The 15,711-nt window shown below is 39.1% G+C and overlaps 1 protein-coding gene across 9 annotated transcripts in view; it reads left to right on the top strand.

The window, feature by feature from the left end:
• The window catches only part of AAK1 (AP2 associated kinase 1), a 250,995-nt gene that overhangs the window by 132,934 nt on the left and 102,350 nt on the right, over positions 1-15,711 (top strand). For all 9 annotated transcript variants that reach the window (XM_027865309.1, XM_027865308.1, XM_027865305.1 and 6 more), the window contains exons 6-8: positions 4,025-4,146; positions 6,449-6,530; positions 7,346-7,478. In XM_027865309.1, coding sequence (XP_027721110.1) covers positions 4,025-4,146; positions 6,449-6,530; positions 7,346-7,478 — 337 coding nt within the window. The remainder of the gene's footprint in view (positions 1-4,024; positions 4,147-6,448; positions 6,531-7,345; positions 7,479-15,711) is intronic.

Here is a 15,711-nt window from a genome sequence, read left to right as displayed (position 1 = left end):
TAGAAAAAAATAGGAAAGAATGTGTTGTTGTGCAGTCATTTCAGCATTGTCCGACTCTTTGTGACCCCTTCTGGGATTTTCTTGGCAAAGATACTGGAGTAGTTTGCCATTTCCTTTTCCAGTTCATTTTACAGATGAGGAAACTGAGTCAAATAGGGTTAAGTGGCCTAGCACTACACAGCTAGTAATTGATGAGTCTTCCTGACTTCAGGCCTGGTACTCTATTCTCTGTGTCACCTAGCTATGTATTTTGGCTTAATATAAGGAAATACCCTAATAGTAACTGACCTGATACAGCTCAATATGCAATTATTAAGCATCCACTCTATGTGAGATACCATGCATATAATGACAGAAACAAAACAGTATCTACCCTCAAACAGCTTATATTCTGCTGGAAGAATACAACTTGTATACAAATAAATATATTATAAGGAAAGTTGAAGCAAGAGACAGTATTAACTCCTGTGGATGGATTACATCAGGGAACAGCAAACTTATAGCCTATAGGCCAGATCCAGCCAGCCACTTGTTTTTGTTTGGGCCTCATCTAAGAATAGTTCTTATTTTTTAAAAATAAATATACAAATAAGTAAATATACAAAAATAGGCAGTGGGCAGAGGGTCAAATTTGGCCCACAGGTGACCCCCTAGGCTACACGAGGTGTTAAACCAGACATTACTTAAGAGAAGAGACATTCATTCAGTTCCAGTAGGTGGTGAGGAGAACAAATGCTCTAAGTACTTCATTATTTTTTTTTTTTTGATAGTTCAAAGACCTGGTTTCACTGGGGTGGGAATTTTCCCCCAACACAGAATGCAACCTCTTTGCCTTAGTACTGACCTTTGAAAGTTCCTATAACTGAAAAATTCATTATCTGAGACCAACCTGCACTGAGCCTCCATGCACTTAGACTGATCTTCCTATAGACTTGAGAGCCATGACTGACTCTGGACTCAGAGTTCCATCCAACCTGAGAGGATCTACTAAGGCCTCTGCCCCTGCTGGCAAAGTCTTGGAGAGCCTAAGGTCATCCCTGGGCTCTGCTGTTGCTTTCTCCAAGAAAAATTTATTCTGCTTCATGAGCTGCTGGGGTCTTTAGGAGGCATAGAAGAATGGTGGAAGGGGCATTGAGCTGAAATTCGGGAAGCCTGGAAGCTAGTTATAGCTCTGCTATAAACCAGCTGGATGTCCTTTAGTAAATCCCTTGATTTCTCTGTGCCGATAAAATGAGCATAAACATTCCTCCCCAAACGACAACCCAGTTTATGATGAATAGATGAGAGGATGCGTATGAAAGCATTTTGGGGAAAAGTATGAGGTGCTCTCCAGTTGTCAGATCGCAGTATTACCTTGCTGCCTGCATACCTGGATCTGCACCAGAAACATCTGTCCTCTTAAAACGGTCCACCACCAGTAATTCCTTAAAATGGTGAGACGCTGCCTGAGTTTCACTTGTTTTCAGCTCTCTGATCCTGAGTTGACCTTTATTATGGGTATTGCTTCTGCATCTGCCTCAGAGGCCACAGTCAGCAAAAACTCCTGCTCCCTGATAAAAGGCCTGAGCCAAGCAAAGGCATCGCAAAAGTCTCTGCCTGCAGCAGTTTGATTGGACTGCCAAGGCTAGGGAAAGTGCTTCTCCTGGGAAAGCAGTTAAAGATCTTTCCATTTATTGGTTTGCTTAACTGATGACTTCCAGTGACTCAGGAGTAAATGTTGTTATGCAAACTTCCAAGGTCACGGTCCCCAACCAACAGACCTGCAAGTGGGGCAGTATGCCATGGTGGAAAGGACCCTAGATTTGGTACCATAGGATCAGAAAACATTGGAACCAGTAAGGACCTTTGCCTTATCCGAGGCACTAGTGGCAAAAACAGCATTTGAACCGAGGTCTCCTGGCTTCAAGTCCAGGGCTTTTTCCACTCTTGAAATGGTCTTGACTTCTGGCCTAATTTTCCTTATCTGTAAAATGAAAGAATTGAACTAGAAGAGGTCTAAGATTCCTTCCAATTGATGCTTTAGTAGATTTCTAAACTGATGGCCCCTAAGGGATGGCCAGTGGAAGAGGAACTAGGAAACCTAAATTGGAGTTCAAGTTGTGAAACGAACTGCCTTCATGATCTTGGACAGGTTCCTTTCTCTTAGAAGAAATGTATTAATAGCTTGCTGTCCTATAGAACTTTATAAAGAAATTACTTTCTACTCAACAACCCTGAGGTTATGCCATGTGTGGTCCCTTATAGTTCTAACACAGTATTAGTTCATGAATCTGTGCTGTGACTCCTTCTCCACTTGGAAAGTTGAGTGCAGGTAATATAGTATCAGGCCTTCTCCTCCCACTTACTTTGGGACTTCATTGTCTGTACCTCCTAACCCATCACCAGTAATTTCTAAACTGATGAAATGAAAATCAGCCCCATCCCACCTCCATCTCCATAGACCCACAAGATGAAGGATCCTGCCCAAAAAACTATAACCTGAACTTGCTGTTCTCTCTCTGTGGTTCCATTAAACTTTTTCTTTCCACTGATTGTCTTTTTCTAATAAAATAACAGGAAGAAGGAGAATGAATGCTTTTTAAAACCAGGAACCTTTTACAAACAGATCACACAGACCATTTTTATTTTTTTTTGGAGGCATTCAGGGTCACACAGCTAGTAAGTGTCTGAGGCAAGATTTGAACTCAGGTCCTCCTGACTCCAAGGCTGGTGTTTTATCCACTGAATTATCTAGCATCATTTTAGCACCAACATAGACCATTTTAGTACATTACTGATGCACTACCACAGGGTTTAGGACCAGAAGAGAATGTCTGAGCCTCTGTGATGAAATCCTGTACCGGACTGGGAAGAGAACTTGCCCAGGGTCGCACAGATGGCAAATAACAGGATTTTTGAATTCTGACTTCAAACCCAGCGTTCTTCCAATTTAGACTGTGCTGCTTCTATGTTTGTGTTCTGAAACAAAGTAGGAAGCATTTAAAAGCCAAGGTAAAGAAGTGGATTTACCAAAAAGCTATAAAATCTATAGAATGGCTTCAATTCAACATACATATATATTAACCACTTTCTTTGCTCAGGGTTCTATACTAGGACAAAAGTGAACTCACTCTTGCCCTCAGGAGCTTACTTGCCACTAGAGTGATATACTATGTACATGGATAAAAAAAGGGACAACCACCACAACACCAACAGAGGCAATGGTGGTTGTCCCTTGTCCTTCATTCTTGAAGAGGACCAGTGACATCTGAGGTGGTATTTTGGTAACAGTTCTTATAGCAAGGTTGGGAGAAAGGGGGGTGGGGGTGGAGAACTGCATGACCTAAAGCATAGTCTGAAATAGGCTAAATGTAGTGGAGTATGTGAGTTTTAACCAGTCAGAACAGTTCAGCTCTAGGTCTGATGTTCCAAAATAGAGTAGATGAAGTTTCCCAGGACATGGCCTGGAGGTCTGGAGGGTATAGTGACAAGGAAGATGGCTGTGATAGACACCTGGAAGCATGGGCTGGTGGTCCCTGGTCTATCCCAATGGTGGGCTTCATGAGTTTGTGTTCACTGATTCCCCAATAAGGAAGAAATCTGTAATAACTGGGGGTGGGGGGAATGGGGTAAGATCACAAAAAAGCTCTTGAGCTATATTTTGAAAGAAGTTAAGTAGTCTAAGAATCAAAGGTGAGAATGGAGAATATTGCACACATGGGATACAGCCTGCATGCACAGGCAACTCTTGTAAATATGACTTTTAGGAATAGGATTGTCTTTAAAATGATCTCCTATATGAAAATGTCATTGTGCATTCCTCTCTCTTTTATTTCCCCTTTTGTTTTTAAGTTTATATTATCAATCTCCCAGTTCATCTTCTGAAGCCCCTGCTAAGAGGCTCAGTGGGGGATGGACCTTCCCTTTATATACACTGATGGAGTATCAGAAAGAAATGCTTCTATTGATGTTGCTTTGGAACCAAATTTATTTTCCTCATATAAATGACCTGTTGCGACTGGGTATTGGGGGGAATGTTTTTCAGGTGGAAAACATCCTGCTGCATGACCGAGGTCATTATGTCCTGTGTGACTTTGGAAGTGCCACCAACAGATTCCAGAACCCACAAGCTGAGGGAGTCAACGCGGTAGAGGATGAGATTAAGAAGTAAGCCTCCTCCTTCCTCGGGGCTTGGCTCTGCTCTCACAGCCATGACTTCTCTTTGAGCAGAGGGAGGCAGGGGAATGGGGTGGGAAGAGAATGGTTGAGAGTGTGTGTGAGTGTGTGTGTGTGTGTGTGTGTGTGTGTGTGTGTGTGTCCATATATATATATAATTGAATTGATTGAATCTCTAAATCCTGTAACTATGAGATTTAAAGGAAAATGCCAGGAAATACAGTCATTTTCTAAAGAATTCATTGGTTGTACTAAAGAACATTGAATTTGAAGTTGGAGAGCTAGGTTTCAATCCAGAGAGAAGAAAAAAAAAGGAATAGATCAGTTTCAATGGAAGAGGCACTTCTAAGAGTTATAGGTATTCTAAACCCTTGTTTGGAGGCCTCTTGAAGGAAAGAGGGAAATACGGAGGAGACTGACTTCTTTTTTAGGGTCAGATTAACACCTGTATTTGGAGTTAGAGGACCAGGGTTCTAATCTTGGTGCCACCATTACCTGTGTGAGCTTAGGAAAATTATTCCCCTTCACTGGTTCTCAGTTTCCTAGCCTTAAAATGAGGTATTGGACTATATAATTGCTAAAGTCCCTTCCAGTTGTGAATTTTGTGATCTAGTTTATGAATTGTTTCCCCATTAGTTTAGGGGAGAAATCCGATAAACTTTAAGTTATTTTTTAGGTTTTTAAAAATACTGTCTTTGGCTTAAAGCCTAATGGTACAAATAGAATAAAATCACTTATCAGAGTATTTAAATTAGATAATAATGAAGGAAATTAGGAAAGAAATTTTGGATAGTTTTGTTTGTTTAGTTTTGTTTTTAATGCGCACTATATGCCTAGCTCTACAATAAAATATTGTGGGAGATACAAAAGAAGTATGAAAGAAGTGCCTCCTGGCCACCTCAGAAATCATATATAAACAAATATGTACATATTACATATATATAGATAATAAATAAAATAGCAGTGTATAATCAAGTGCTAAAGTTATAGGAAGAAAAGCACGGAATTTGGACTCAGAGAAACTTGGGTTTTAACCCTGACTTTAGTGTTAGGTGACTTTGTGCAAAACACTTTATTTCACTGGGTTTAATTTACTTCATCTGTGAAATGAGGATAATGATACTTACACTGTCTGCCTCACAGAGTTTATTATGTGAAAACATTTTTTAATTTAATTTAATTTTTTATTAAATTTTTTTTAAATCCGCTGAATGGTATTTTATCTTTTCCAGTTACATGTAAAGATAATTTTCAATATTCACTTTTATAAGATTTTGAGTTCCAAATTTTTTTCTCCTGCCTCACCAAGATGGCAAGCAATCTTATATAGGCTATATGTACAATCCTATTAAACATATTTCCACATTAGTCATGTTGTGAAAGAAGAATCAGAACGAAAGGGAAAAATCATGAGAAAGGGAAAAAAAAAGAAAATAATATGCTTCAATCTGCATTCTGATTACAGAGTTCTTGCTCTGGATGTGGATAGCATTTTATGAGGAAACATTTTGCATGTACTATAAAACTCCATAGAAATAGGCGCTGTTATTATTAATTAGGTGACAGCCAGCATAACTGAACTCAGTGTTTGATAAGGTCCTATGACTATAAGAGCTCCTTGAGAAGAGATATCTGTATGGCCTAGAATTGTTAGAGGAGAGAGGAGACTTGACTTGGGCCTTGCAGGAAAGAAGGGATTGGTGGAAAAGAAGAGAGAGGTGACAGATCTTGTACTAACAAAACTCATTCTGGGTTCTTCCTCTATCTGGAGAGGTTGGTGTGAGAAGAAAGGCCCAGTTTACATTTTGCCCTAAAAAGCCCACAGCTTAGCGATTGTGAGGATAATAATAGCTCACATTGTTATAACGTTTGAAGATTTACAAAACACTTTTCTCATAGTACTCCATGTATGGTAGGTAGCACAATATTATACCTCAATTTGATTAGATAAAAAAACCGAGGCCTAGAGAGAGTGAAGTGATTCACCCAGTGTCACATAACTAGCAAGTATCAGAGTTAAGATTCAAACACCAGTTTCTCCCAATTCCAATTTTAGCTGGTGCTTATTCTACCTGAACCCACTGTGGACAAGCTGATAGAACTAGGAAATGACCACAGTTCTATACCATTACTCCCTTCTGCATAGCATATATATTCATATCCGTCTGAGGTTAGGGACTGTTGCAGTCTATATGTTGTAAAATATACAAATATTTTTGTTGTCACAGAACTGCCAAGCAAATGAAATGGGGCACGGTGGACATCTTTAATAAAACGATTCTTCTGATTTTAGGTATACGACGCTTTCCTACAGAGCTCCAGAAATGGTCAACCTGTATAGTGGCAAAATTATCACTACAAAGGCCGACATTTGGGTATGTGTCGAGTAATCTGTAGCTCTGACTTGATGGGCAACATGGTACTTGGCCTTGGAGTCAAGACAACTGGATTTAGATCTAGGCTCACTTCATCTTAGTTTCCTCATGTGTAAAATGGAGATAATATTTGCACCATTTATCTCCTGGGGTGGGGGAAGAATGAGGAAAGAGTTTTGGAAGCCTAAATGTCTCAGAGAATTGTGAGTTATTATTCTAATCTATAGCGGCTCAGTTGTTAGTGTCCTAGTTTGTATACCTGCAGACCAGTGACTAGGATAGAGTGCCTGGGGTTTTGCCCTATGGTGCTGAAATTTTGGGGGGCACTAACAGTACTTGCCCTCCTTCTGAAGTATAAAAACACCTAGTTAGCAAGAATAATTAGTTAGAATAGGAAAGTACTACGTGGTGTGCTTCTTTTCAGATTTAGCTTCGTCCCAGCTGAGCTCCTACATACCCTTTGCCCTGACCCCACTTAATGGGTACCACAATTGCTAGTTATGGCTCTGTGCATCTGCAAACAGATAGTAATATGGCATAGTAGAATGCATCCTGGATTTGGAGTCAGAGGATCTGAGTTAGCCCTGTCTTTGCTACTCAGTTCATGCAAGACCTTGGGCAAATCATTTCCTATCTGTGTAGCTCAACTTTTTTACCTCTAAAATCAGGGAGCTTAGACTACATGATCTTTAGGGTCCCATCTAGCTCCAACAGCACTAACCAGCCCCTTAGACTATTTGTAGGGGGGTTATAGAAAGAAGCCCATGCTTAGTAGTTACAGAGTGAAAACAATCCTTTTTTCCTCTGTCTTTTAGGCCCTTGGTTGTTTGTTGTATAAATTATGCTACTTCACATTACCATTTGGGGAGAGTCAGGTAGCCATTTGCGACGGAAACTTCACGATTCCTGATAACTCACGGTATTCCCAAGACATGCATTGCCTCATACGTAAGTATTTCCATTTCCCAGATTCCTCTTGGTTCGTAATCTTTTCTCTCCAGGACTGAATTATACCAGCAGGAGAGGAGACATTGCCCAAGGCAGGGAGAAAGAGAGCAAAAGAGAAGGCAGCAATGGGGAGATGGATTGATAGGAACAGAGATGACAAAATACCTTTGAAGCAAGAACCTCCAATTGCTCAAACAAATCGCCTTTGGGTTAATTTCCAAAGTATACTTCATACCTACATGAATCACTTGAGCAGAAGTGTTGAATGTACAAGATTGGCATACCATTAGTTAACGTCTTTGAAGAAATCCTGGAGCAATAAAATTCTGACTAGTTGTGTATCAAGGGGCAAGGCATTGGTCCTTTGCAAAATTAGGAGCTGCTCCAGTGAAAAGGTTAGCATTGCAGTATTCTACTTGAATATTTGTCTCCAGCAGTAGCATCTCACTCTGCAGAATTCATTTTAATACAACAAACATTTCTTAGGTGCCTACTATGTGCAAAACACTGTGCTAGGTGATGAAAGCATTTTTCCTATGTCCTGAAGATGGAGGCCCAGAACCAAGTCTTACTGTCTTTTGAGTTAATCGTTATTATTTGTTCTGGGATCATTGTAACTATAAAAATCCGTCAACTGGTGGCCAGGCCTCTGGTGATGAACCGTTTCACACCTAGCTGTCCCTCAGATGACAGAAATATAGAGTCTTCCATATGCAAAGCCTTTCTAGTTTGGAATACTTGTGAAATCTTGTCCTTTACTAGTGTGGCATTTAAGAATCCATTTTCATGGTAGGATATTAGAGGAGGACACTGTTTAACATTGCCTTTTGGCTTTTCAACCTTTCCAGTTACCCTATTACATCATACATGCATTAAGAACAAGATGGTGGGGTGACTATAAGCTCTTCTGATAAAAAATAGATGGAAACAGAGGTAACTTGGCTCCTCCAGTCTGTTGGCAACGTTCTTTTGGAATAGAATTGTTAACCAATCCCAGGCCATGTAGCTTGTCTCCCCTCTATCCTGTCTTGCTGATTCCAAGGCTGTGGCAGCAGTAACGGCCTTTCCTCTTGGTTGGATGGATTTCCTGTTGACAGAAGGCCACAGATTTGGCCATGGCTACCTTTGTTACCGATTGATCTACTTTCTCTTTTACCCTTGATTGCAAGTGAACAGAAATAAACAGGGAGATATTGTGAAATGCATATGGCGCAGGTAGACCGATGAGAATCATAATCTCATTTGCCTCATCGTAGCTTCAGAGTTATGATCTCAAGATTAGCTTTTATGGTAGGGGACTATATTAGTCATCAAGGTGTTTATTTGAATGTTTCATTCTGACAGCCTGAGCTCATGTCGATCAAATGATGATGTTAGTGCATCCTTGAATGAAAGGTCTCTGAGTCATTTTGCACACTTAAAGAATGTACCCTATTCATCAAGTCCATTCTTAAATTGTTGAACTTGAGTGCTACTATGCTCTGTGCATTTAGATAGAAGTACCTAATAGCTTAAAGTTCAGACCTGTAATTCTAGGTGACTCTTGTTTCTGAACTTTTAATAGACTAGTAGAACCAAATTCTTAAATGTAGTATAATCAGATGTCTTTTTTTTCTTTATATTGTATTATGAACTTCAGAACTGAATTATTCTCACCTGGTGAACAGCCCCATAAAGAAGGGCAAACCAGCATTTAGAGCGAGACGCTGGGATTTGGGAGCCATAGAGTCATAAAATTGCACAGTTGTTAAGTGACAGGTCAAGTTATCTCGTCAGGTGGTGTTTTAACTCCAATAGAAACAGAGGCCACATAAGGATCCCTAAGGGCTGCATACTCTTTCTTTTTTAGTAATACATTAACACATTAAAACCAGACAGGAATTAGATTTTAATCTAGTTCAGGCCATGCTTGACAGTGTTGTGGGCTGTGTGTGGCCCGTGTGTTTCTAGTCCAAACTCTCCCCACAGCAAGGATGCTACCTGTAAAATCCCTGAAAATGGTCATTTAAGCTTCCACTTAAAAACCTCCAGTCGTGAGGAATGCATTAGCAACCCTAGGCTGCCCGTGCCATTTTTTGAGAACTTTAACTCTTAGCAAGTTTTTCCTTATGTTGAACTGAAATCTGTCCCCCTAAAACTTCCACCTCTTCACCTTAGTTCTTCCCTTTGAGGACAAACAAAAACAAGTCTAAATCCCTCCCCAAGTGTGGAAGACAGCTATCGTGTCCCTCCTTTAATTGTTTCTTCTCCAGGCTAAATATCCTTAGTTCCTTTGGCACGGCATGGTTTCAAGTCCCCTCACCATCTGGTTACCCTCCTGCCTATACTTGGATTGGAAAAATCAACTTCAGAAATACTGGATGGAGGAGGCATGGCTAGAGATAACAGTTTCTGTGTGAAAAATGTGGGGGTTTTAGTGGACTGTGAGCTTAATATAAATCATTGGCGTGACACAGAGGCAAAAAAGCTAATGCTGTCATAGGCTACGTTAAAAAATATAATGTCCAGAAGGAAAGAGGTAATAGGTTCTCTTTACTCTGCCTCGTTGGGCCATATATGGATTACTATGTTCAATTCTTGGCACTGTATTTTAGGATAGATATAGACAAACTGCACCGTTTCCAAAAGAGGATAGCCAAAATGGGGAGATTGCTGAACAACAGGACGAAGGATTATTGGCTGAAGGAACTGGGCGTAGAGAAGAGAAGACTTAGTTGTCATTTAACAAAGGGCTGTCTGATGGAAGAGAGGGATTTGATTTGCTCTGTTTGTCCCCAAAAGGAAGAGCTAAGAGCTGTGGGTAGGAGTTGGCCAGAGAGACATTTTAGATTTGAGGTGAAGGACAACTTACTTTTAGTACTAGCTGTCCAAAAATGGTCTGGGCTGCCTCAGGAAATAATAAATTCACCTAATTCTGAAGTTTTCCATCAGGTCCTAGATGACCATTTTGGGGGCGAAGATGTTTTAGAAAGAATTCTTGTTCAGATGGGAGTTAAATTAGTTGGCTGATGAGGTCCCCTCAAACTCTTCAATTTCATCAATCTCTTGATATGCTCATCACTCTCCTATCTACGATGTAGTTCCAAGAACTAGACAGAATGCTACAAAAGTGGCTTAACAAGGGCAGAGTATGACAGTATGGTCACTTTGCTTACTCTAGCAATTTTAATTATTGCAGTGAGCTTATGGACCATTAAAATCTCCAATTTTTTTTTTCTCACAACCACTGCTTTCCGGCTATATCTTCCTCGTTCTGTGTTTGTGCAGTTGTTTTTTGGACCCAGGTATAGGATTTTTTACATTTAATTTTATTAACTTCATCTTACCCACTCACTGTTGCGTAAGTCTGGTATGTATTTTCAGTGATCCCATTTTGTGACACACTGTATTACCCAGCAGTCACAACTTTGTATCACTCACAGATTTGATAAGTAAGCCATATATATGTGCACATATGTGTATGTACACACACTACCTTTATGTTATTGGTAAACAAAATGAACCCAATAGCTAGAATTTGCTTATGTCTTTGACAGTTAAAGGGTTTCTTAGGGTTACATCCTACTTTTGAACATCTACCTGCTTTAAAATCACACCAAACCTTGGTATTTAGGATGTTAACCCAGGTAAACTAATAATACAAAAGCATATTACAATGTTAAAATATCTAGAAAGCCATTTGAGAAACTGTCAGTGGATATTTCAATAGAGTTTTAAATTGAATTTGAGCACAGGCCTTTTTTATTAAAAAATAAAATCAAGTTTTTCAGGGAAAAAAAATGAGCCCAAACCAGAGAAGGTTCTGTACTAGACTGTCAATTGCCATTCTTTGGGTTTAGTCTTTGGTCTTTAAACCAGTTCTTAGTCTACCTGACTGGACTGTCATCAATCCATCTTTCCATTTTTGTCCACCTTTGATAATTGGCTTTGTTTCTCATTCTTTTCATGCTTATCCAAATGTTCTTCAACATACATATCGTCCCCCTTGCCTTGATTGGGTGGATTTCCAAACCGATGAACATCCTTTCCATGTATAATGCTATCCTGTCTTCTTCTATCTCATATGGTCCCTTTGAATTTGATGCACCCATCCCTTGCCGTGTGTGAGTCATCAACTGCATCCCATTAGGTTTCAGTAGTGCCCTGAGACGTATTTACATCCTCAAGTTAACGCCTCTAGCTCATGTTTAAAAGTTATTTTTTCTCAAATTAAAGACATAAGTCTTTAAACTCTGGTTTTTTATCCAAGATCCAACCCAAGATCTCTGACTGTCAGCAGGTCCTGTGAATGTTGTTCTATCACCCTGGACTCTAATTTCAGAATTCAAAAGATCTATGATTTTGTTGGTTTGGGTATTTGTTATCTTATCCCCTTTGTGCCTTAAGTATATGTTCTTTTAGATATACTTGGATCAGAATATTTTATTATCCCATGGTCTAAGCTACTTTTCTAAGCAAGTTGCTTTTTACATATTAGATGCTTAATGACATTTGATGATTTGAATTAGACTAGTCCTTGGATCCAGCTTGTCGCTGGATACTGATTAGCCTTCTACCCTTGGAGTAGGACATGACAGAGCTTGCATTGCCCAGGCATGGCCCAGAGAATCCAGAGTCCTCTCAAAGCATTGGAGAAAGCCTTTCATGAAGGATCTCAAACTCAGCATGTCCTAAAGCTTATCATCTTATCGCCTACGATAAAGGTCCCCCATTAATGTCCCTGTTTCTGTCAGTGGCACCACATTAAACTCCTAGAGTTGGTAAATCATCTGGCATTTGAGAAGCCAAGAACGTGGGTCAGATAGCCTAGTACCATCTACCAAAAGGTCCTCACTTTCATAGATCACTAACCTTCTAAAGCTTGTCTCAAACTTGCTGATTTCTTACTGTTTGTTGTTCTTGTACAATGATTCTCAAACTGATGTTGGGGGACCCCTAGACCATTTCAGTCTGCAAAGTCAAAATTATTTCTGTAATAATAGTAAGATGCTTTAATTCTTCATATACTAAATGTCACATAAATAATTTTTAAAAATGAAAAGAAGTCCTAAGATACAAAAGTTTGAGAACCAGTGCTCCTGTACATTTCCCGATGCTGGCTCTGGCCCCTCAGTTGCTTTCTGCTCACCTCTACCCAACTTTAAAGACTTAGAGAAATCTCCAATCCTCATGGCTAATATCTGTGATGTGATCTTGTGAATATCCTGAGGCTTTGTTGCTTCATGGCCTTGTTGCACAAGGCCTTTATATGTAAAACCCATTCCCTTTCTGGTCTTCCTTTCATGGCAGTTATCAATGGTCACCTCTCCGTAGGCCAGGAACAAGGCCACTGCTGCCCTCTGTGAACACCAGTCAAAACCATAGACCTCCTGTTTCTCCCCCAGCTCCTATAACTCCTCCTTAGGCTAGGAGAGTTACAAGGTGACAATGCCTTTACAAAATAGAGCTTCATTACAAAAGATCTCACTTTGACTATACTGGACCCCACTAGCCACTCTGTCTACACAGTGTACCGCCCACTGGCCTAATGTCCTATCAGTCATCTCAACCAATTCTCAGAGAGGACAGAGGAATTCCCCAGCTATGGATATCATCTACAGCTACTCATGGACATCTGGCCTCTTCTCAGACTAATTAAAAGCCCTCCTAGGTATCTTCTCCAGTCATTCACCCAGTCTGACTCTATTCAGACCCCATTTCACCTGGAGCCCATGAACTTCTGTGTTTTAAAAATATTTTCATGTCAATATCAATTTGTAGTGCTATGTATTTTGTTTTATGCATTTAATCTGAGAAGGTGTCTATGGGCTTCCCCAGATTGCCCAAGGGGTTTGTGATATCAAAAAGGTTAAAAAGTGCTATCATATACCTCAGTGACAGCTAATTAAGGACTTTTTCCGGGGGGATGCTGAAAGAGATTTGATCCATAGGAAAAGGAGGCTATGCAGTAGTGTGATGTAAAGAGCCCTGTACTCAGGCCTTCAAGACCGGATAATAATTGCATCTACCTCCCTGTGTTGCTTTAAGGATAAAATGAAATTATATTTGCAAAGCACCTTGCAAACCTACATAAATACTAGCTATTATTATTATTATAAGGAAAGAATGAGATAAATTTTAAAATGCTATAGAAAAAAATACCTGGCAAGAGGAAATCACTGTAGCTTCTTGAACAGGGGAATGGTATGGTCAGCTTTAGAAATATCACTTTGGCAGCTTCTTAGAGAAGGGATTATGGAAGGGAGAGGCTTGAGGCTTGGAAACCAATTAAGAAGCTATTGTAGAGGTGATGAAGGCTTGAACTGGGACAGTGACCACGTGAGTGGAGAAAAAAGAAGGGAAATAAGAGATTGTAGAAGTGGAATCCACTAAGCTTGAGGACTATTTGGAGTTGGGTGGAGAAGGAAGGGAATGAGTTGAGGTTAACTCCAAGGTTACAAGCCATGGGTGCCGGGAAATGTGGTGGTGTTCTCAACTAAATTAGGGAAATTAGCAGTTGGGGATTTGGAGGAAAAATGAAGACTGATTTTGCCATATGTTTGAAAATGCCTACAAATATGCCAGTTGGAGATGTCCAGTAAGCAATTGGTAATGCAAGACTGGAGTTTAGGAAAAAGACCAGAACTATAATTTAAGTGAAGAATTTAAAACATCAGTGGAAGGAGCCAAAAAAAGGAGATATAGAATGAACCAAGAAATGATTTAGAATAAGAAACTAATACTTATAACAATATAATACTTATTATGATGAATAAAAGTCAAGAGCTTTAAAGTTGTCATTTACATTTGTTAATCTCTTTCACCAAAAAGGCATTTAAATGGGCAAGAAACAATCTTTCTTTAAAAAAATAAAATAAAAGGAGAAGGGGAGAAAGGAATGGAGCTAGCAATCCCCAAAGCAAAGCTTTTATTTTCAGTTTAAAGTGTGTCAGGCTGCACGAGATAGTTAAGGCAGTAGTTAAAAAAGCTGAAACTTATTTTATTGAATAGTTGTAGTAGCAGATATAGTAATTCAAAAAAAAATTTTGCTCCTTCTATATAGGATTAGCTAAAATAGAAAAGATTTTAAATGCTAGATGAATCAAATTTAATATTAATGAAATCAAATATTAATTATGTGAATTTCCCTGCAAAAGAGGAGTTAATTGAGTAGATTAAAAAGCAAAACCATCAAAGCTGCTTGTAAGAAGCATATTTTAATAAAAAAAATAGATTCAAAATTAGAGGTTGGTCTAAAAATATCAGTATGCAATTAAAAACTTAAAAAATCAGGAGTAGCAGCAATGATATTAATGTTTACATTGAACTCCGAAATTAAAAAAGACAAATAAAAATGTTATGCCATTATACAGTGGTGAATATCTAATAATAATAATAGCAGGTGGTATATATGTAGCAATTTTTGGTTTGCAAAGTGCTTTACTGCAAATGTTACCTTATTTGATACATGCAGCTACCCTGTGCCATAGATGCTACTATCATCCCTATTTTACAGAAAAGGAAACTGAGACTTAAGATTAAGTGACACGCTCTGATTCTCAGAACTAGAAAGTATGTAAGGCAAGATTTGAATACGAATCTTAGGGACTTGAAATCCAAAACTCTGTTTGGCCAATAGCTGCCTCATTTAAATGTATAAATATTCAATTATACACACACATAGAGACAAAAATAATTCAACAGTTATGTTAATTAAAAAGAGTAATAGCAATATAAAATGAAATAGATAAAAATAAAATGATAATGTATTTTATAATTCATGATCAGAATATGACAAATCTATGAGAAGATTAAAAGCAAAGAAATCACAAATTAATTTTTTATTGAATAAGCTGGAAATAACTGAGTGTGTGTAGAACTAAATGTAAAAAGCAGGGGACCACACTTTTTTTTTGAATACTATTGCAATTCTCATGAAAATAAATCATTTACTCAGCTTAGTGGATATATGGTGAGCTTGGAGTTGTTAAGACCTGGGTTCAAATCCTGCTCTTAATACTTCCTAGCTGTATGACCATGGGCAAGTCACTTATTATCATCTGTAGGCCTAGGTGGTGCAGTGCATAGAACTCCAGGCCTGGAGACAGGAAGACCTGAGTTCAAATCTGGCTTCAGACACTTGCCTAACAGTCTAGCAGTGTGATCCTGAGCAAGTCACTTAACCTGGTTTGCCTCAGTTTCGTTATCTGTCAAATGAGCTGGAGAAGGAAATGGCAAACTTCTCTAGAATCTT

This window comes from Vombatus ursinus, unplaced genomic scaffold (assembly GCF_900497805.2).
Source record: "Vombatus ursinus unplaced genomic scaffold, bare-nosed wombat genome assembly UNPS02014778.1, whole genome shotgun sequence".
Classification (NCBI taxonomy): domain Eukaryota; kingdom Metazoa; phylum Chordata; class Mammalia; order Diprotodontia; family Vombatidae; genus Vombatus; species Vombatus ursinus.
This window is presented reverse-complemented; position numbering and strand designations above follow the sequence as displayed.